We start from the raw sequence: 19932 nt of genomic DNA, 5'->3' as shown, positions 1-19932 counted from the left end.
CCGAGCACTAATTTCGCCGCCTTGCTCAACGCCTCCGTGGCGCAATTGGCTAGCGCGTTCGGCTGTTAACCGAAAGGTTGGTGGTTCGAGCCCACCCGGGGGCGATAATTTTTGCTTTGTTTTTAATTTTGCTAGCTGAGAAGCGCGCACTACTATTTTAATTTTTGCGACGTGAGTTTAGAATCGCGCTGTAATTAATTCTATTTATTAACATTTTTATATTACAACATAAGAAAAATATTAAAAAACATATAAATAAAAAAATTGACCAAGTTGTAGTCGCTCGGTCGGTAGTGTGCCCAGAAGGCTAGCCGCATTGCCCCGCTGGATGGCAAAGCTGATCCGTTTGGCAATATATTGTAATATTTGTAATAATAATAAGTATATATATGTTTCTGTGGTATATGCGCGCACTGACATTATGCTGACATATACTTAAATACATACATTGCATTTGTGCGACAAAAAATCATAGTGCGCGCTTGGCCTAAAGCTATGCATTTTTTTTCCTTATAATGTGTACACCTCGTGTACACAGGTATTTTCACTAGGTACCTAATTTATTTTTATGGTAAATATTAGCAGAACCCAAAAAAAAATTACGTTCATGTATCCAGCTCATGAAAATTTGAGATCCATTAAAATTATTAAAACAAATTATAATTTGATCAAAGATAACGAAAATAAAATGAAACTGAATACAATAAAAAAACTTTTATTATCTATAGTAAAATATGTTTACAGTAAATTTTAAGCGCTAGAGGTCAATAGCTCGTTGGAACCATCTTCGTCTATCTTGTAGGGTAGTTGGGTGGTGAAGGTGGGCGGACCCTGGACGGTGGCTTTGGAGATACGTTGCGGGGGCTGTAAATTTACGACAACGTTTTAAAAGACATCTTTATCGTATACGCGACATATTAACCCTTCTTTGCATTTTTTTAAACCCCTACCTACCATCACTACCGTGCACTTCGTACATAGCCAATATACAGGGTGGCAGAAAAATAACTGAATGCAAAAAAATACCCTCTCATAGAAAACAGCAAAAATTTTTAACGCGATTTCGGGGTTGGTCCCATCCCATAGTAAAAGTTGCTCAGTATAATCCCAAAACGTCCATGGCAACGGGATTGCACTTGCGAGCGTTCATGTACTACGGTTACCATCATGCGATCCTTATGCTTGTTTGCCACCGACATGGTATTAATAAATGTTATTTCCTGGGCTAGTAACTACCTGATGATTTTTATAATTATCCTCCTCTCCATTCTCCATCATTTCTCCACAATCTGCTTCCCTGTCTTGTCCGTGACCATTTTCGCCATTCCCATTTTCATAAGTGTCCTCATGTTCATCGTCCGTTTTTGAATGATCATCGTCCGTTTTAGAGTGATCATCGTTCGCTTTAGAGTGATCATCGTCTGTTTTAGAGTGATCATCGTCCGTTTTAGAGTGATCATCTTCATCCACACTTTCTTCATCTTCTTCGTTTTCTTCTGTTTCATCCTTTTCTTCAAGGGGCTCAAATGTTACATCTTTATCTATTAAGTCTAAAAAATGTATAGATGTTATTATAGTTAATAAGTTAATTATATTTCAAATTCTATTGACGGTACAGGACTGTAAATAGTTGAAATACAACTAGGTTCTATATAGTTCACGTACCTTAATTTATACAATGCGGGATTAAACACAAATTCTATTTAACAAATTGGAAAGAACTACAAAGAACAGGTGATTTGATTCATTTGACCATGCATGTTCAAATGAATCAAATCACCTATGAAACGGACCGATGTCCTTTTCATATACATAAATTCCATAGTGCCTAACCTATTAATTTTGTAATCGAAAATATTTGTGTAATTTTAAATTCAAATGAAAGTTAATATAAGTTAAATTGAAATGAAAGTTTAATAAGGTAAATTAAAATGAAACCTCTAAATCTTAAAGAACCTCTCCTAACGGCAGGCTTGTCTTCCGGCACTTCCACGATGACTGTAGGATTCATTTCTATTGTCACGCCGTTGGGCTTCTTCTCATTGTCTACTTTGTTTGATTCGTCTCCGTCTTTCAACTGTTGATAGGTATTAAAATTTAGTATTATAAATTATGGATAAACAGATACGCATAAAAATATTAACATAAAATTAAGAAAAGTAAGGCTTAGAGTTAGACAAAGAAAAGTCTACAACGATTCGATAGCACACGCAGTACAAATATTGTACATGTGTGTGCAATTAAAATTGCTGCAGAATTTTCTTGGTCTAACTCTATTAACCAAATTTTTTTATCTCTGTTTATTGGTTCATGTGTTTAAACATACATTTGTCTTTTTTAATACCCGTTACCTTACCTGCATGAAAGCGAAGCTAGGCTCTTGTAGTTTCGTCGCTATTTCTTTGTTCTTCATAATGTTTTCGTCTGTTTCCTTCTCCAGACGAAGCCTATGAGCCTTGTGCGTTCGCCACATCTGTTTTATCAAAATTGTTTTAAATACTTTGTTCAAACAACGACACTATTAACTGTCCATATCCATCGGTGGACCTTATGCCTTTCGTAATAAAATAAGGGCCACCGATGGACAGTTAGCAGTGTGGGCGATGGTACCTTATATGGAATGTTTTAGGGTTGAGAGACACTTACATGATAACCGCAGTAGCACAGGCCAAGTAGGTAAATAACGATGAGGGCTATAAAGAATTTATCTGTGTTTTCTTCCTCCGCATCAGGTTGTTGGTACAACAGGTCGTAAGGCGTGCGGGACGGCGGGTCCTCGACCCAGGTCTTGTCGCCACTCTGGATGGTACAATAGTGGGCACTGATTATTTTATTATTGCACTCGGAACAGTCGGAACTCTGAAGACGATTAAGTACAAAATAGTGATCTAGTCAAAATTAATAGATCTAACATTTGAAACAAGTGCTTAAATCCTTGAAAGATGTGTATGGTCTTACGGGCGTTTTGATTAATATAATAATATGACATTGATAAATTATATTAAGAAAAAAATTATAAGTAGGCATATGTACGTTTTAAATAAATAAAATAATAGTTGTGTACGTAATTTAGATACTAGCTAAATTAACAATAAACACATTGCAGTAGCAAATTCATTACCCCTTTGCTAAATTTATAATGGCCATACACAAATAATATTAATTAAGACGACGAAGATATTTTCGATAACGATCATGCATGACGATGATAAAGGTAGTGACTATAGTGGATGTGATAACTATGGCGGTGATGGCAACAATACCTCAGTTAATATTGTCAACACGATATATGTAGGTATAGGTACAAGTAGTTGGGAAGTGAACCCTAAGTTCCGAAACAGCTGACAAGGATGCAACAGGGATAAATGCTAAAATGAGAGCGACAGAGAGAGATAAAAACATAGATCCGTACTATAAGAAAGCTCCCATTATGCGCGGAGGCCAGCTGGTCGCGGTCGGGCCAGGCCTCGTCGAACTCAGCGGAGCACTGCGCGCTGCGTACTCCCAGTGCGTTCACCACGTTCACCTGACACATACATAGGTACCTATAGTTTAACATTAGGCTCTATGAATACGAAACTTATCGGTTTATATTCAGAGAAACCTTACTAGGACAAAAGCAAAGTGAGAAATCCAAATAGAATTAAAATTAAATAAAAATAAATTTATATGAAACTCGGCATGTGACAAAGCAATTAGTGCAAAGACGCTGATTTTTAGTGGATTCTTCAACGTAAAAAATCAGAAATTAAATACGGTATGTACATTTAAATACCTATACGATCAAATGCAATGTTTAATTTTGGAGTATTTCATGTGATACCTTTTCGGAGTCGCGTGTGAACATCATGTACTCTTCCAGCGGCTTCATTATGTACTCGTTCACTTCCACGAAAATATCTGCGGGTATAAACAGCAACACTCCTAACTGTTCATCGGTGGACCTTATTACAAGTGGCATAAGGTCCACATATGTACAGTTAACAGTGTGGGCGATGGTATGTAAGGGATCAAGTTTAGTGAATCATCTTCTAGTAGATTTTAGAAGGTTTAAACATTGTAGGTACATTTAAGTCAATAATCCTAGCTTAGAATTCACTACACTTTTTATATCTTTTATTGATAAAGTTCCTCAAGTTTAATATATCTCGCTCAAATACATAAAAATAAGTGCACTTACTGGAAAGACATCCGTTGTATCCCTTGTAAATCTTGAGTCTTGGATCACTTGTATTAAGTCCTCCAATTTGAACTTCATTGGATCCAACATCCAGAACTTCCCATGGTCCTTGGACAGGCAGTTTTTCTAAAGGTATTTCTATCCTATCTATTAAAAGAATAGCGTCGTCGCCTTCTCTAGTATAGTATACTGTATGTCTGGCTCCTGAAATTCGAATAAGTAAGATATTATTAATTTCTCGTTTACTTTCGGTATCCAGCAATGAGAAATTAACAGAATGATTCACGGTTAGTTTCACTAGACTTATATCGACCGGGATATGGACAGTGATTACCTTTTCGTTATTTATCGAATTATCGGGAGCTCGAAAACAATACAAATAATATATAAGGATATAAGTTCAATGAGAAATTCTTACCATTTAAGAAATTTCGGTTTTTAACTTCAACTCCATAAGCAGCTTCTTCGCGATCTTCTTCAAATTTAAGATAGCCATCTTGTGTTATTGCTATGAGCAAATAGTAACTGCGTCTGAAGGTAATAAATAAGTATTCAGTTTCCAAATTACCATTTTATCGTCATAGAAAGTTAAGTTCCTTAATTAGATATTACTTACTGGTTTTCTGTTTGAACTAAGAGAAGTACAGTATTTTTTTGCCGCAGGTCGTTGCTGGAGAAAGCCAATTTTATTTTTACCTGGAACGTATCACAAAAACCAAAGTAAAAATGCACTGAACTTTTTAAATCCAGTCTTGCGTTATCGTTAGTAATAAAAACATGCATTGATAAAAACAAAAATATTGATTTGACAGGCACATCTACATTATTATATTGGAAGTGTCCTTTAGCAAAATTTTGGCTCCTATTGGATGTATGTAAAGGAAAAATAATAATATTGGGGCTTTTACTTTTTTTACCTGGGGTGCTTAAAAGCATTTACTCACTTTTAACACGGGTCCTTTAAGAGTGAACCCTCTCTGTAATATGCTCTCGCCGTTAAAATCCGCCCCTTTCTCTTCCATACAATATTCACCAAAATAGCTTGTCAGTTCGCAGTTGCAGCTGCTTTCTTGATTGGTGAAGTCCTCTGTGCATATGCCACCATTTTTGCAAGGCTCGGAGTCACATTTCATGTCGCATTTCGGTAGAACTCCCGCAGTGTCTGTGAACATGAGGTCTTAGGTTACTAATTTATATTTAGGGTTTGCCAGAATCACTTTAAAAACTTCAGATGTATATTATTGATTAAGATCTTTGGCAAGCGCCATCGAGGAGGTATTCCTTCCGAATAAGTGGAACCCCAGACCCTATCCCAATATCAATAAAGCAGTAGGCGACATAAACTTTGATATCGTTATTCAAAAATACATAGGTAATTCATAATTAGTCATGATTTATTTTTACCTTTCTTTGCACCCTATCGAAGAAATTGAAGAATAATTTACATGTGCTCTAATCTACGTACCTTGATCCACATTGTCTTTAGCCTTACGAGGCAAGTCAACAACATGGTCGGCTATTTTAAAGCCTCTCACGCAGCCTACATACCCCCCTTGAGGTAGTATAGCGGCACGGGGTGCTAAATGCAGCGAATAGTTGTCATAGCCTCCAAGATTCATCTGGAAATAGTCGGTCGGAGGTGCTGGAGGACGCTGTGGTAAGATAACCTCTGTAAAAAAATATATTTATTTAAATCTAGATTTTTGTTCGTTTTTTTGGTATGTGCATAAACTTTGATAGTCTCACCTAATTCTGGATTGATCCAAGGTTTATTTGTATAATTGCTCAAAAGCTTTGCAACTTTTTCGATTGTAGTATTTTTGTCATTAACGTGTAACGTCGTGGTATGATTAGTTCTTATTATAGCAATTTGAACACTCTCTCCTCTATTTATATTCTCATAAGTTACGTTCATTTGAATTATTTCATCCTCATGATTAAACAAATAAATGATTTCACTTCCATTATGAATAAACAGATGGATGAAGTTATTAAGATTATCGTTTGCGTATAACACTAAAGAATTATCATCATAAGTTCTTAGGTTCATGAGTACATTTTCTGTCATCATTTTTTTCAGTCTGTGTTTTTCATCATCTGTTGAATTATCCACTAAATAATTCTTTTTCAAGTAAGCTTCCTTTGTTTGGAATGTTAAAGCTTTTATGTTTATGTCTGCAAAAAATAAATCATCATCATCATCATCATCTCAGCCATAAGACGTCCACTGCTGAACATAGGCCTCCCCCTTAAGGGGGGGGTGAATGACATAATCGCCACGCTTAAAGAAAGAAATATTATTAAAAAAGAAATATTTATTGTAAAATCAACTCCCAAATTCTTCATCATTTTAAATTGGTGTTATATTTTTTTTATAGTGTTATTAGCAAAAAATAATTGACTTACTTTCTTCACAGTGTGTTCCTAAATGAGCCCAGGGATTTTTGCAAATGCATTCGTAACTCGACCAGAGTTCCTTACACGTGGCTTTATTTTGGCATGGATTTGGAACACAAGACGGCTTGCAGTCTTTGATGATTTCAGACAAATGTACGGACATGTAACTGTAAATGTCTAGAATTTCACCGTTCACTACGAGACCTCTGAAACATCCTATTAGACCTTGACTTACAGCGGCAGCGGATTTCTTGAAATGTTCACTGAAATATAAAAAAATATTTTATGATATCGTAATGATTTGTTTCATGCTATTGGAATTGGGGTTACCATTCCCGTGTTTTGAAGTTTGTCGTTGTGGCCTAACTTTGTATGGGACACAAAAATAACGACCGCTGTTACACTTTTAAATGGAAAGAGAACTCGAAATCAATATGGTTCCTTTACTTATACATTGAGTAGAAAATAAGTACAATTTAATGTGGATTAATTCTGACCTAAGTCCGGGCTAAAATCAGGTGGAGCAAAAACAATAACGCTATTGGACCAGTAAGTACACCTACTCTAGAAACAAAAGTAATGCCCAACTTACGCAGTAGCTCCACCTATGAACATGGAGCCCTCAAACGGACCAAACTCCTCCTCCTGCAGCAAGTTCAGCATCTGGTACTCGGTGTTCAGCATGAACCGCACGTGGTAGAAGTTGTAGTCGATCCAGATCTTGTGCCATTCGCCCCCGTTCAGTTTCCTCTTGGAGTTGATTACCAGTTTTCTATTTGTGCCCGTGTTTAGAGTGAAGTTGAATGTTAGCTCGTGTTCTGTAATTCAATTATAAAGTTGTTTTGCTTGTGTATTCGACCCTTCCTGTACTTACATAGGTAAGTCTAGGACAGCTTCATATTGTATTCCACTTAACTTAACAGAGTACTTACCACTAGTCAAAGCGACCATGAACGATGGGTAGTTGGGTCTGATAGGTGGTTGGAATAGCAAAATGGCGCTGGTGCCAGTTGTGCGGAAACTGAAGGCGATGTCACCCTTCCTCCAACCCGGCACTTCGATGTACGACTGTGATGTTGTAAATGTCACTACGTATCTCTGGGTATCTAGGGACAGTGTAAAATGTTTACCTTATTTAACTTTAAATAAAACAACTTACATTAAAAGGCGCTTCCCATGACGGCATTCTTTCCCTACTCGCGGATCAGGACCGATCTCCTCAAGTTAAGCAACTTCGCTAGAAGTCGAATGAAGAGCGGTTCCTTTGAGTGGTACCTTTGGAGGGTTTTCGAGCGGTTTGGAAACTTGAACCAGACAAGCAGCCCACTTACCCACCTGAGAAGAAGGGCTTCCAAGTAATAGTAAAAGTAGCTAAGGATGCAGTCGATAATGTACTACGATGAGGGAAAGGAAAGATCCTTGATGTACTTAACTAAAATATCCTTACTCGTCTCAACACATTCCAAAGGCCCCAAAGTGATCCTGCCCTGGGCTTCCTCTGTCAGATCCTTCTGCTGCAGGAAGAACATCTCCGTGATACCCAAGCTGTTCGGTACCACGAAAGTTCCCTCGTCAGAGTGCCATTTGTTTTCGTTAGCATCACAATTGCAAGTTTGGTTTGGGAAGATGCAAGTTGAGTTGATTCCACAGGAGCAGTAACCTCTGCAAAAATAAAATAAACAAAAACCCTGTTACCTCTGATCCTGTTACCTAAGTTTTAAGAGGTGTACATGGTGGTTTGTGTACCTTATTCGAATTCATGCCGAAAGTCACAAATTTGGTTATAAAATGGAAAGCATCATTAGAAATTGTAAAAACTGAATTGAATACCTCTTGACATCTCCCAAATAATCCACGGTATCATTAGAAGACGATATGAACCAAGTAGAACTATGTAGCTCCAATGGCGCCATATTGCAATCGTATTTGATATATTGCCGACAAAACAGAGAGTGGGAGATCAGCTCCTGAAGCATTTCCGCCGTGAATTCGCGGTACTTTATTCGGAAGCTAAAATCTTGGCCTGATGCTGATCGGACATCCTGAAATGCAAATAATTAATATTGATTTTATATCCTAACATAATTTTAAATATTTATTTGATATAAAATGGTTTTCTGATAAAAGATTTTGAGGTGTTCATCAACTTTGGTTCTCCATAATCCGCGGAATTTTATGACGCGCAATAAAAGTTTCTCTGGAAACAACAAAACCTAACATGCTTTTAAGGATTTATCGTAACATGGTCATAAGAAGAAAAGATCCAATGATCACTATCACCACAACTGGGTACTAAAATATACGAGAAAATGGAGACCTAGCTTAGCTTTTAAGCTAGTCTATCAAGTCCTCTCAATGACTGCCGGTGATTGGTTTCTAACTATAAAGTACTTGCAAGCAGCAGATTCTCAAAATTAGCAGGCTATTATAATTTAGTAGTAGAAAAGGTAGACCAGACCATATATTTCGACACTCGTTGGGGTATAAGTATAAACATTCTAAAATTGAGAAACTTATCTTAAATAACAAACAGAACTATTCAATCACACGCCCAGATGAGCTATCCAGGAACGATGAAAGTAACTGAATCCTTGTGAGAACCTAATGGTGTCTTTAATTTAAGCAACATTAAAAATAATACGTACCACTTGGCTAGGCAGATTGTGTTCCACAACCGTGGTAGAAGAATCTGCGTCGATTTGAAATTCGCACTTGACGTGTGCTGGAGGAAACTTGCCGTTGCCATCGATGTCGATGAGGTACACATCGTTCCTGGTATAGCCGAGGAGGGCTAGCTCCTCGCATGTCTTGCGAAACGTGGCGAAGTGACAATTCACCCCTATGTATCCTGTAAATAACAAGTTTATAAAACCTAATTATTTCCTGATACTTATTAGTAGTTGAATGGCAAATATGTGTCGCACACGCATTCAATAATGAAAATGTGCATAAAAGTTGTCTTTATACAATAAATTCTTTCAAATTGTCAATTTAAAAAAAACTTTTGTCACCCTCTTCAAAATTTTCGTTAAATGCTCCTATGAGCCGATATGCAGAATTGTGGGGAGTTACCTATTTAGAAACTTCTTTGTCAGCAGTAGGTACTTGTACTATTTACTTATTATAAGAGCGTCCAATCCTAGCATGTACTGCTCCGGCGTTGTAGGTCTCAGGCAGAGGTCCACGCATCTGCAGTTATCGATGGCATCACCCACCATTAATAAAGTTCTTGTTTATAACGTGTCTGAACAAAAACAGTATGAGTACATACTGTAGGTTGGCTGGTAACATACCAGTTTTCTCACAGTCGCAGATGACCCTATCTTCTCTGATGGAGCAGATGCCGCCGTGCTCGCAGGTGTTTGGCCTCGTGCAGGGATCCACGTATCTGCAATCGTCGATGGCCACTTCGCCTACCACTCGCTCGGTATTTATAACGTATCTGTAAAGTCGTGATCGAACTTGAAAAATGTAAATAAAATCGAGGTGTTTGGTGTTTCTTGGCGTTCCAAACTTTCATCAGCGACAGTAAATACTGCAACCGTATTGTTTGTCACCGATGTTGTTTATAAAGATTTTTTATTTTTCGTTTTACGTTACAATTTTCAAAAATATGCTTGAAATATCTTAACTGCGTTGATGTGGTCACGCTAAGTTGCTAGTGTTTTTTTCCAAAAAAGTAGATTAAAAATTAGACTATTTATATAATCAAGCAAGTAGATTAAAAATACTATACTTACCTTGGTTCGATGAGGAGTCCATTAATTTTTACATTCCGCATGCATCCGATTAGGCCCAAGTTCGCTGATTTCAGACCGCTACCGATTACTATTTTGTCTTGAAGACTGAAGTCCAAACCTAAAAAAATAATAGCCTGTTCACAAACAACCGAAATTATACCTTAACCATTTTTTCACAGTACCTATTTGATACAGGACTTTTGTGGCACTTTAAGAGTGTGTTCTGCAAAAGATATATGTAGGTCGGTTCGCGTCATTTTTGTCTATAGACCGACCGCTTAATGTGTCCTCGCCTGCGCGGTACGCGGGCAATGGGGTAGGACGACTAAGGGCGAGGAGTCCAGGACTCATTTAAGCGGTCGGCCTATAATGGAGAATATCCTTTATTAATTAGATGAAAAATACTTACCAAACATTTGTGCCGGTTTATTATTATGGTCAACAGTCAGCTTGAATCTTCCTTTAGTATATTCTAATTCGACAGTGTGCCAATCATTGCTAGCATTGAACTTTACAGACTTCAATACAGTCACATTTTTACCTACGTCTGACACTAGTTCAAATCTTATTTCTTCTTTTACCATCCTCACCTAAAAAAATATGAATATATGTTGTGAAACTTATGTGTAGGTATAACTATAAACTCCTGCTTAAAAATATTAGCAAAAATACTTTTATTTATTAGAATCTTCCATAGGCGTCTTTATATTTCGTTTTATTGCCCATAAACATAACGCATTCAATTACAGATTTAAGAATGTCGGTAATAAAATGGAAGGTACCAGAACCAGAGGCTCAAAACCAGAGAAATTCAAAGCAACTAGTTCACCTCTCTTATTGCAGTGCAACTTGAGGATAGTTACCAAAAATATTCTTTGACGTAGAGAAGGACAAAAGGACACTTAATAATGTTAAGTACATACTTCATCAAAAAGATAAGACTGTATGTGAGTCGTGGATTGAAATATTAATTTTATCTCACCTCCCAATACCCTTGACCAGAAGCAGTAGCAGTTTCGCTATAGGCCAAAACTGCCATGTTCTTGCTCGTTTTGAACTCAAATATTAAATTAAAACTATGCGTATTATTATGCACGGGCCACCAAATATGTGACGTTGCGAACGGATAAGTAATTGGTATCACTTCTATATCGATTTCTTCAAACTCGGGATCAAGAGCTCCAATGTAATGAACCTTAGGGTTGTTCTGTTTTAGCACATAAAGTATCGACACGTCGTTGTAGTACACATATTTGAGATTACCAGCGAAGTTGTTGAATGATTTCAATCCTTTCATCTTGTGTAAATCAGGTCCACCGCCTAAATAAATTTCAGGATCAATATAAACAAACTTGGCTTCTCCAGGAGTCTCATAAGTTTCTATTACGCCATCCAAGTAAACAACGAGTATCTTTTCATGAAGAGTAACGGTCAAGTTATGCCATTGGTTGTCGTTGACATTGTGGCCAATGTAGTCGTCTATGGGACCGTCTCCAAGGTCTATTTGGAATGCAACTTTCCTTTGATGGACTGAGAGAGCTATGTAATGATGCTTGTCGTCGATTTGGCCGCTGGCGTAGAAAAGTGCTGAGTCGTCGAAACGTGTCTGGAAATGTAATAAGTGGAAATGATGTCTTGAACTCGAATACAAGAAGCTGAGCGAATACGGTCAAGTGAACAGCCGTGGCCGCGTTCTTGAAGACTCCAAGAAAAGCGGCAAAAATCAAGACATAAAATCATGTAACGAGATACGTTATCTCATAATTAACCCCAATTAATGTCATCATGTAACTGAATATCGTTCGACAATCTCTCGGTCATGTCCAATTACAGACCTCGAGCAATTATCGGCTCATTACGTGACTTTTATTCAGCTTATTCTGGCCAAGCTCAATCAACGTGATGATGACATCCGATTTTTAAAATATTTAATGTTAAAATGCGCTTTAAAATTATGCTAATTTTTCTACAATTTTGAACAACCACAGGTTCTACTATACTCGTAATACTCGACATAGTGACAGCTAGCTGTGACATGATTTTTATATATTATAAGTAGATTTTTTTATCCTTTTATTTAGTACTGAAGTACCTATATAGCCACATCGTGGCGATTCTTAATTTTTAAACAAACAAGAGACTCATTCTGCACCAACATGCATTGCAACCAATATAATATTGAAAAATACTTTTCTTTTCGTGTTGTGGTTTTTCCATGTGTATAGTGCGGCGTCATTCGACAAAAGAGCATGGATATAAGGTACTAGCGCTATTCGATATTGTTTTTGATATAGGTACTTATCGAAATAATTTGTAACATGTTGGCCAGTGAATTTTGCGAAAAGAAAAATGCAATTCTCATAAAATTGTCAGGTCAGGGGGCCTAGCCTAGCCAAGATGCCAATCGTTTGCGCCGTAGCGAACGAAGCGCTAATGTCTCTCTTACGCACTATATGGAAGAGTGATAGGGAGACATTACCGTTTCGTTCGCTACGGCGCAAACGATTGGCTTCTTGGCTAGGACCACTTATATCACTTACTTTAAAATGCAAGCTGACCCTCGTATTGGTTGAATGCACTCGGTCCTTCCAATCGTACACCCTGTATGACACGTAACTTGATCCCCGAAGAGTCAGCACCGTAGCGGCTGCAATGTCATCGTTGACGTAATATTACATTATTGGTTACATTGCAGGCTTCCTATCAGTAGATGGAGTGTAATAGTCATGCAAATGCAGAGAAATAAGATTTGTCTCATCGGAAAATTAAGAACACGGACTGGAAGCAAATTTTTAGACTTTTAGAGTTTTATCAGCAAATACTCGTACCAGTTTGAATTATTTCGGGTTGTATCAAAATTGTGGGTACTTAATTATCTTTAATTGTACTTAATTTGTAACTACTACAGAACAGAAAAGGCAAATGTGGATGTAAATGTGGCCGAAACTTAGTGCTGCAGCCAGGGCCGGTAGCCAGAGTTGAATTTAAGAAGAAGGGCAGGCGTAATTAAAGCTAGGGCGTAATATTATCAAAGTCGATGGTATTTCTTAAGGAAGGGCAATGGGATTCTATAGTTCGTTAAGGTAAACAATGATGATGTGTCTTTTAATTGAAAAACACATTTTAAAAATAAGTTACGGCAAATGTGTAACAATTATGAATCTAATACGATCAGTAATAGTTATTGATTTTTAAAAAGCGTTTTTCAATTAAAAGACATGTCAAGATCGCTTACCTTCTTCCAAGTTCTTTCTAATGCTAAAAAAAACGAACTGTAAGGTAGGGCATTGCCCCATAATGGCCCCCACGGCCCTGGTTGCAGTGAGTAGGTAGGTACTCTAAGTAGTGAGCGTGAATTGTCACTTTATTCACTATGTGAGATCTAACATGTAGTAATCTATGACGTAAATACATTCCCAATTATAAGGTGAAAGTGGACAATTATCGGCTTTTATACCTATTATAAATAGTTTACAACGTACAGGTAATCCGGAAACTGGTGTTACGTGGAGCTATCGCTATCACCAAATTTGAACAATTTCGATAAACCGGTTGACTTGTTTTTGATGCACCGTCGTCGTGGATGGTCGTGGACACTTTTGAGTGATCACTTATAGACCTTATTGCAAAGTTATACGGTTCAAGAAAGGCCATTTAGGATTGTTGCTGTTTATATTTTAAATAAGGAGGGTTTCGTTTTTGGTTCCGATAAGTCGAAACTTCTGGCTGATTTTAGATAATACCTGCTCTGCATCTACGGTTCCGACAAGTTCAAAATTTTGTTGGGTTTCGTTTGAAGATATTTTCAAGTTTGGCTATTGTTTAAGTTTAGATCTATACTAAATATGACTATGCTATTTAGTCACTCTGGGTACATTCGGTTAAACGTACCTAAATTATTTTACTCACTGTAAAAATCGCACAAATCCTCTTCATATCTAGTTCCAAAGCAGTCACACCTATACCCATTATACTCATTAATACACCTCGACCCTTGGAAGCATAGGTTCTCTAACGTCCTGCATTTGTCTATACAGCCTTCTTTGACGTTTTCGTGTTTGGTTGCGATCAGGGGTACAATGGGAAGGAGGTCCGAGGCCGCCTTGCCGGAGCTTAGGACCATATCGCTGATGCAGCCTACGAAGGATTCTATGATGTATTTGACGCCGTGCAACTTTTCTTCTGAGCTTAGGCCTGGAAATACGGACAAATAACAAAGAATGTACGGTGTGCTGTTGGAAAGTTTCCAAGCGAAATTGAAACAAATAAAATAAAAAAATATTTTTTTCGTATTTTTCCATTTCCAACAAAATAGAACTCTTTATATATTCCAGAAAGTTCTATTTTGTTGGAAATGGAAAAATACGAAAAGTTTCCGAATTTTTAAGGCACTTATACATGGACATTTTTCGCAACTTGCACATTACCTCCAGATGTGTTATAAGATGTTAATCAGTAGGTATGAAAATGATAAAGTGGCGTTATATACTCGTAGGTACTTAATATAAATATAAATGAAAACCTCCTATTGTATTTGCGTCGGCGTATATATCGTTAAAAAGACACCACCTGGGTTAGACTAAAGCCTCCTGGCTTATTTATTTAAATTGGCAATATATTAAATTACAGTATTGCTATCATTATCATTATTATCATTGCTATTGCTACTCGTATTTTCAATAATAATGCTTACCTCCGATGAGTATAACAGATGTCAAGTTATCAGTAATTCCATAATTTGTATCGAAGCTTAAACCCTGAAAAATTAAAAGAGTTCTTAACATTTATTTTCCCAGGAATTTTTAGTCTTAAATTATAGGAAAAGTAGTGGTCCTAATTTACCTTGAGGTACACCTCTTCCTTCATCTGGTCCACTTTGGCTATTAGTCTTGCACCATGTACGTCGATTGTAACTTGTACGCTGTGCCACTGGTCCCTGTTCAGGGCGCGGCCCACCGTCACGGATGTCAAGTGTTTACCGAATACGTGGACCACTGTAAAATTTCAGTGCTATACAATGGTTCTTAGAAAGGTGAGGTCGCCCAACGAAATGTGTACTCAATATACAATGGGGTATTATACTGTATTTAAATTAAATTATTTTACACCATGCATGAAATAAAGTACCAGATAATTATTAGAAAAACACAGATAGGAGTTATTTTTAAACACAAGTTCTATTTATAAATCGGGTAGGAATATAAAAGTAGGCGAGTTGGCCGTGACATCTCGATGTAATGTTTCATATAAATTCCATGTTAGCAAATTGTTTTAACAGTTCTAAAAAACTAACTGATTTGACTGTTGGCAATGTTGGTTTTCAGCATACAATACTTTGACATAAATACTTATACGGAGATCAGGCGAATGTTTAAAACTAAAATGTAGCCGCAGAAGTAATTACAGATTTAAATATGGTTGGATATGTATGGAGCTTGTCTGCTATTTTTTTGGGGCTGTGACATGAAAATCCGCATGCGGCTTGATTTGCTGACCCTTGAATTCTCGCCCAACCCAGCTAACATTCTTTTGTTAAGATAATTGTAAAAATAATACCTTTAAGTTCTCCTTTCTCCACAATAACATATAAAGCGTACGGCTGCATTTTGAACACAGGATTCTTCACATTGTGGTAAACTAACAGACCATGAGGTAGCCTCGTGCGAAACTTAAATGATATTTCTCTGCACAATCTGAAAAGTCGAATAAGTATTTTTTTATAACTTTTTTCAAATAGTAGCCATTGAAGCAACTGTAAAAAAACATAAACTCGATGAGGTTGAGCCCAGTTACAATAATTATTGTTTTTAACAAACCGTTTAAGTACTGTTATTAACGATTCATATCGATAATTTATAAATCGTATACTTTCATGTTTTAATGTTTAGGTTTACGTAATTAAATTAAAGGAAACTGTAAGTCTACAATACTTATTAGTAAGTAAATACTATTGTATCTAATGTAACAATACAAGACTGTTTATTTCTAAATAAAAAAAAAACATTTGCCACGTCCACTATCCATCATCATTCATCTGATAAGCTCGATGCCATCATAATATTGCATTGTCTTTTATTTGAAATAAATATACCAAGGACAATTGAACATGGAATCGAAAAGAAGTGTTGAGCAGCGGCGCTATGTAGTGTGCACGTTAAAAATTTCTAAGAAGTTGCAGTGATCGGCGTATTGGGCGATGTCTTCCTCATTGTTACTGTGTATAAGCTACAGATTTCTTACCTTAACTGAAACCTCTGTATTATATCTCCATCCAATTGTATAAAAGTGTTATTCTCCGCAAACATAAAGGTCCTATGGTGTCCAGACTCCGCGAATGTTAGGAATCGGTCGCGGTCGCTCGGCGGTATGGGTGGTATGACAGTCGCGTATGTGGAGGTCGATATGTTGTACGTGGAGGCACTGGAGGCTGTTGGAGTTAATGCTAGCGTTGTTGGTGGTAGAACTGTTGATTGGATAAAATGTGTTGTTTGAAATTTAATTACTGTTTAAAAATAGGGCCCCATAGATGTACCTGGTCTACAAGTACTCGTAAACTGTCCAACAATAGTTTCTTACTCACTATAACTATATAGGTATATACATCTAGCGCGACTTCAAGTATGGATTTGCGCGCGAGAACGCAACTTATGCTAGACCGCAAGATTGGTCTAAACTCTAAAGGATAGTCTAAGCCGAGGCGTCCGACATTTCGTTTCCAGTATGATGAGTGATCGGTGATCACGTGATGCTTTCTATATAACACCTACACACTAGATAGAAATCCCAAGTTTTTTTTAATGAAAGTAAATCATAAAATGCTCTTCTATTAGTTCTATTAGATCTATTCTCTATTCTATCGTGGGAAGTGAGACTTTAGGCAATCTGTGTAAGAATGTCCTATAATATTTTTTACATCAATCTTACCTTTCTCATCAGGGGTGAGGTCTACGGGCAAGCTGCTCTCAACATCAGCTGTCCCACATAAAATGTGAAGTACCAGCCAGCTTACTAGGATCCCTCTTCTTTGCCACAGACCCATTCTGTGTTAAGGTCATTTATCTGGGGGATGAACACGCCAATTTAAATATATACGTTATTTAGCATTCTTGGACCCAATTCTTATTTGAAACTAGAGTCTAGTAAATACTTTCTAGCAAAAACGAGAAATTTGCTAAATGCAAAGCAAGTCACTTTTTTGCTTTAACCCGATGCATGCGTTGTGCGGTATGGATGTAAATATTAAATAAATAATATTGGCGGCTATGTTCTTGTTACACGATTTGCGATATCCCGATTTGAATAGCCACTGGAGGGTTAATAAACAAACAACTGCCGCATGACACAACAAAGAATACCTACCGGTAGCCCTACTTACCACCAACGGTCACTCGGAACATCTGTCGAAATAAACCTTAAAAAATCTACTTCCTTTTTTCACACTCAAATCAAAATTAAAACCATTATAATCCTTAAACCCTTACTCGTAGAGTTTAAAATAGAACCCTTTTAATTCGCATAGGGTATCGGGCGGAAATGTGACTCGTGTGGGCAACGGAAAGTGGCCAATGTAAAGAGGTCCGCCTTGCCTCTGTCTTTTCTTAATAAGACGGAGGTCAAAGCAGGCCTTGCAGAAATGTCATGGGCCAAGGATCCTTGGTTTTGCTTAGGAGCTAAATTGGCTCAAATAACTGTAGCCCTCCAATGTCGGTTGACACATCGGTTTTGACGTGTTTGGATTTGACATTTTTGCCCACTTTTACCCGAATATCTTAAGGGTCTCTTTTCTCATGATAAAAGTATCGGTAAGAGAAAAATGTATCCCTTATTTTGATCGCTAGGAAAAATATAAGTGTATACTTACGAATATGAATATAATTTGTAATCCTTTTATAAAAACCAGCATTTAACTTTTTATATCACCTAACGCAAACTACAATCATGTTTGGACACTAAAAAAATATTAGCTAGGCTAAAAATAAATTTTAGAAATAAAAATATATATTTAAGAAATGATTGATTATATTCTGTTTACTTGTAATACACTAAAAACGGCACCGTTAGTAGAAACAAAACACAAACTCTTTAAATATTCAAACATAGAACGCGCCGTTTTTTATTTTTATTTTTTTTAAATCCCGTTCGGGATGGCACTGGTCGCGTCCCCGCCGCCGTACTGAGGCGGTTAACTGAGTAATCACACCGGCAATTTGTTCATGGGTCACAGTTGCTCCCAGACTAAGGACACACGAGGTTAGAAAGAGTTTCAATAAATCTATTGTGGACATTATTATCGTATTATGGGAGAGCGCGTTCGATTTGTCTAAATTATATTTGACTGTACCTACAGTAATGACTCCGAAGTCACGTGCGCTCTCATATTGCTTACAATTGCTTGGTTGGTAGGTACCTGTTGTAACTAAGAAGATTTTGAGATGAAGCCTGAGCATGAGTGACTGTGCCTGAGCAGAAATGACAGATTAACGTCATACAAGTAATATTAATATAATCATATACTATTTTTTTAATTATGGAAATTCCTGAGATTGTTCATATTTAGAAAACAAATTTCCATATATATAAATAAACAGGTAACGAAAAACACAGCGTCTTTATTTAATACATATACATTATACATAGTACATAAATCAATGTAGAACATGCCTTACGTCTTCTTCTTGTTCTAATTTATGTCGTAAATCACCGTAGAACCACAGTAGCGCCCTCTGTTCCAATGTCAGCGATCGTCTTGACGACCGATTGTTTTATTGTACCTACAGTCAAGGTATTAAATATCTTTACACGTCCTTATTGTCCATAAATAAATCTAAATGAAAATCATGTACAGGTTTAGAAAATTTTAGTCTCAATTTTCGCCTGTAAGCCATTCGTCTTATCGAATTTCAAACACACGCCAATATCATTGATACTAGTAAAAGTTGAAAGTATCAATGTTACTTAAGTACCTACATATATTTAGTTTAGTTTATCAGTTGTTCCTAATTAAATTCTCTTACTTTTCTTCTTGTACCATTTTTATTACATCTCTGTATAGCCCTATGGTTAACTGGTAGAGAATGCCTTTAGGCATTAAGTCCGCCAATTCCGCCATTTGTTTATTTTATTTGTATTTTGTGTAATAAAGTTTAAATAAATAAATATATTTTTATACATATATATACATACTCGTATCAGCGTTCAACTTACAACGCCTTGAATGTTAGGTTCTTTCTTGGCTGACCTAAAAGGACTTGAAACGGCATTAGACCCGAAGAATGGCAAAGACAAATACGTTATACATACATGTATATATTTCAAACGGTTACATACAAACAATAATCATTCATCTTGATCATAAATCTAGTCAGTCTAGCTTTTAGTCGATGTCAGTAGAATATCCGCCACTCATCTCGTTACTTCGCTATTGTTTTCATTACCTATATTAATCGGTTTTCACCACACCAGGTCGCAAAAGCACTTTTTATTCTTCAAAAATTGATGAGAAAGTTACATTTTAACCTCAATAGTCGTAAAGTTATTTAAATTTTGAGTTGTTTCCTCATGTTCGACTTTTAAGTGATGATTTTGTATGACATTGTAAATATTTCAAAAAGTTAA

The 19932-nt window shown here is 36.7% G+C and overlaps 2 protein-coding genes and 1 non-coding gene across 5 annotated transcripts in view; 2 read left to right on the top strand and 1 right to left on the bottom strand.

Moving 5' to 3' along the window:
• LOC134669094 (uncharacterized) overlaps positions 1-19932 on the top strand; it is a 272403-nt gene that overhangs the window by 110366 nt on the left and 142105 nt on the right. The window lies entirely within an intron of this gene.
• Positions 31-104, top strand: Trnan-guu (transfer RNA asparagine (anticodon GUU)). The gene has a single exon. It is a non-coding gene; the product is annotated as a tRNA-Asn (tRNA).
• LOC134669078 (axotactin) lies at positions 700-18485 on the bottom strand. 3 transcript variants are annotated; one of them, XM_063526603.1, is made up of 32 exons: positions 18179-18485; positions 17242-17376; positions 16558-16780; positions 15874-16010; positions 15160-15311; positions 15011-15074; positions 14227-14511; positions 12858-12964; positions 11300-11923; positions 10727-10907; positions 10318-10435; positions 9871-10019; positions 9223-9425; positions 8408-8619; positions 8025-8239; positions 7510-7683; positions 7170-7395; positions 6587-6840; positions 5927-6355; positions 5646-5849; positions 5125-5342; positions 4797-4876; positions 4599-4711; positions 4181-4384; positions 3824-3900; positions 3413-3526; positions 2647-2799; positions 2357-2473; positions 1939-2077; positions 1429-1550; positions 1237-1365; positions 700-864 (listed from the first exon to the last, which is right to left on the bottom strand). In XM_063526603.1, the coding sequence occupies exons 2-32, from the start codon at positions 17354-17356 to the stop codon at positions 751-753; spliced, it is 5652 nt and encodes a 1883-aa protein (XP_063382673.1). In that variant the 5' UTR covers positions 17357-17376; positions 18179-18485; the 3' UTR covers positions 700-750. The 3 variants fall into 3 exon arrangements, with proteins under 3 accessions (XP_063382673.1, XP_063382674.1, XP_063382672.1); XM_063526604.1 differs by having other exon boundaries at positions 1237-1403; positions 1473-1550; XM_063526602.1 differs by having other exon boundaries at positions 1237-1550; positions 18179-18484.

This window comes from Cydia fagiglandana, chromosome 11 (assembly GCF_963556715.1).
Source record: "Cydia fagiglandana chromosome 11, ilCydFagi1.1, whole genome shotgun sequence".
In the NCBI taxonomy this organism is placed as follows: Eukaryota; Metazoa; Arthropoda; class Insecta; order Lepidoptera; family Tortricidae; genus Cydia; species Cydia fagiglandana.
This window is presented reverse-complemented; position numbering and strand designations above follow the sequence as displayed.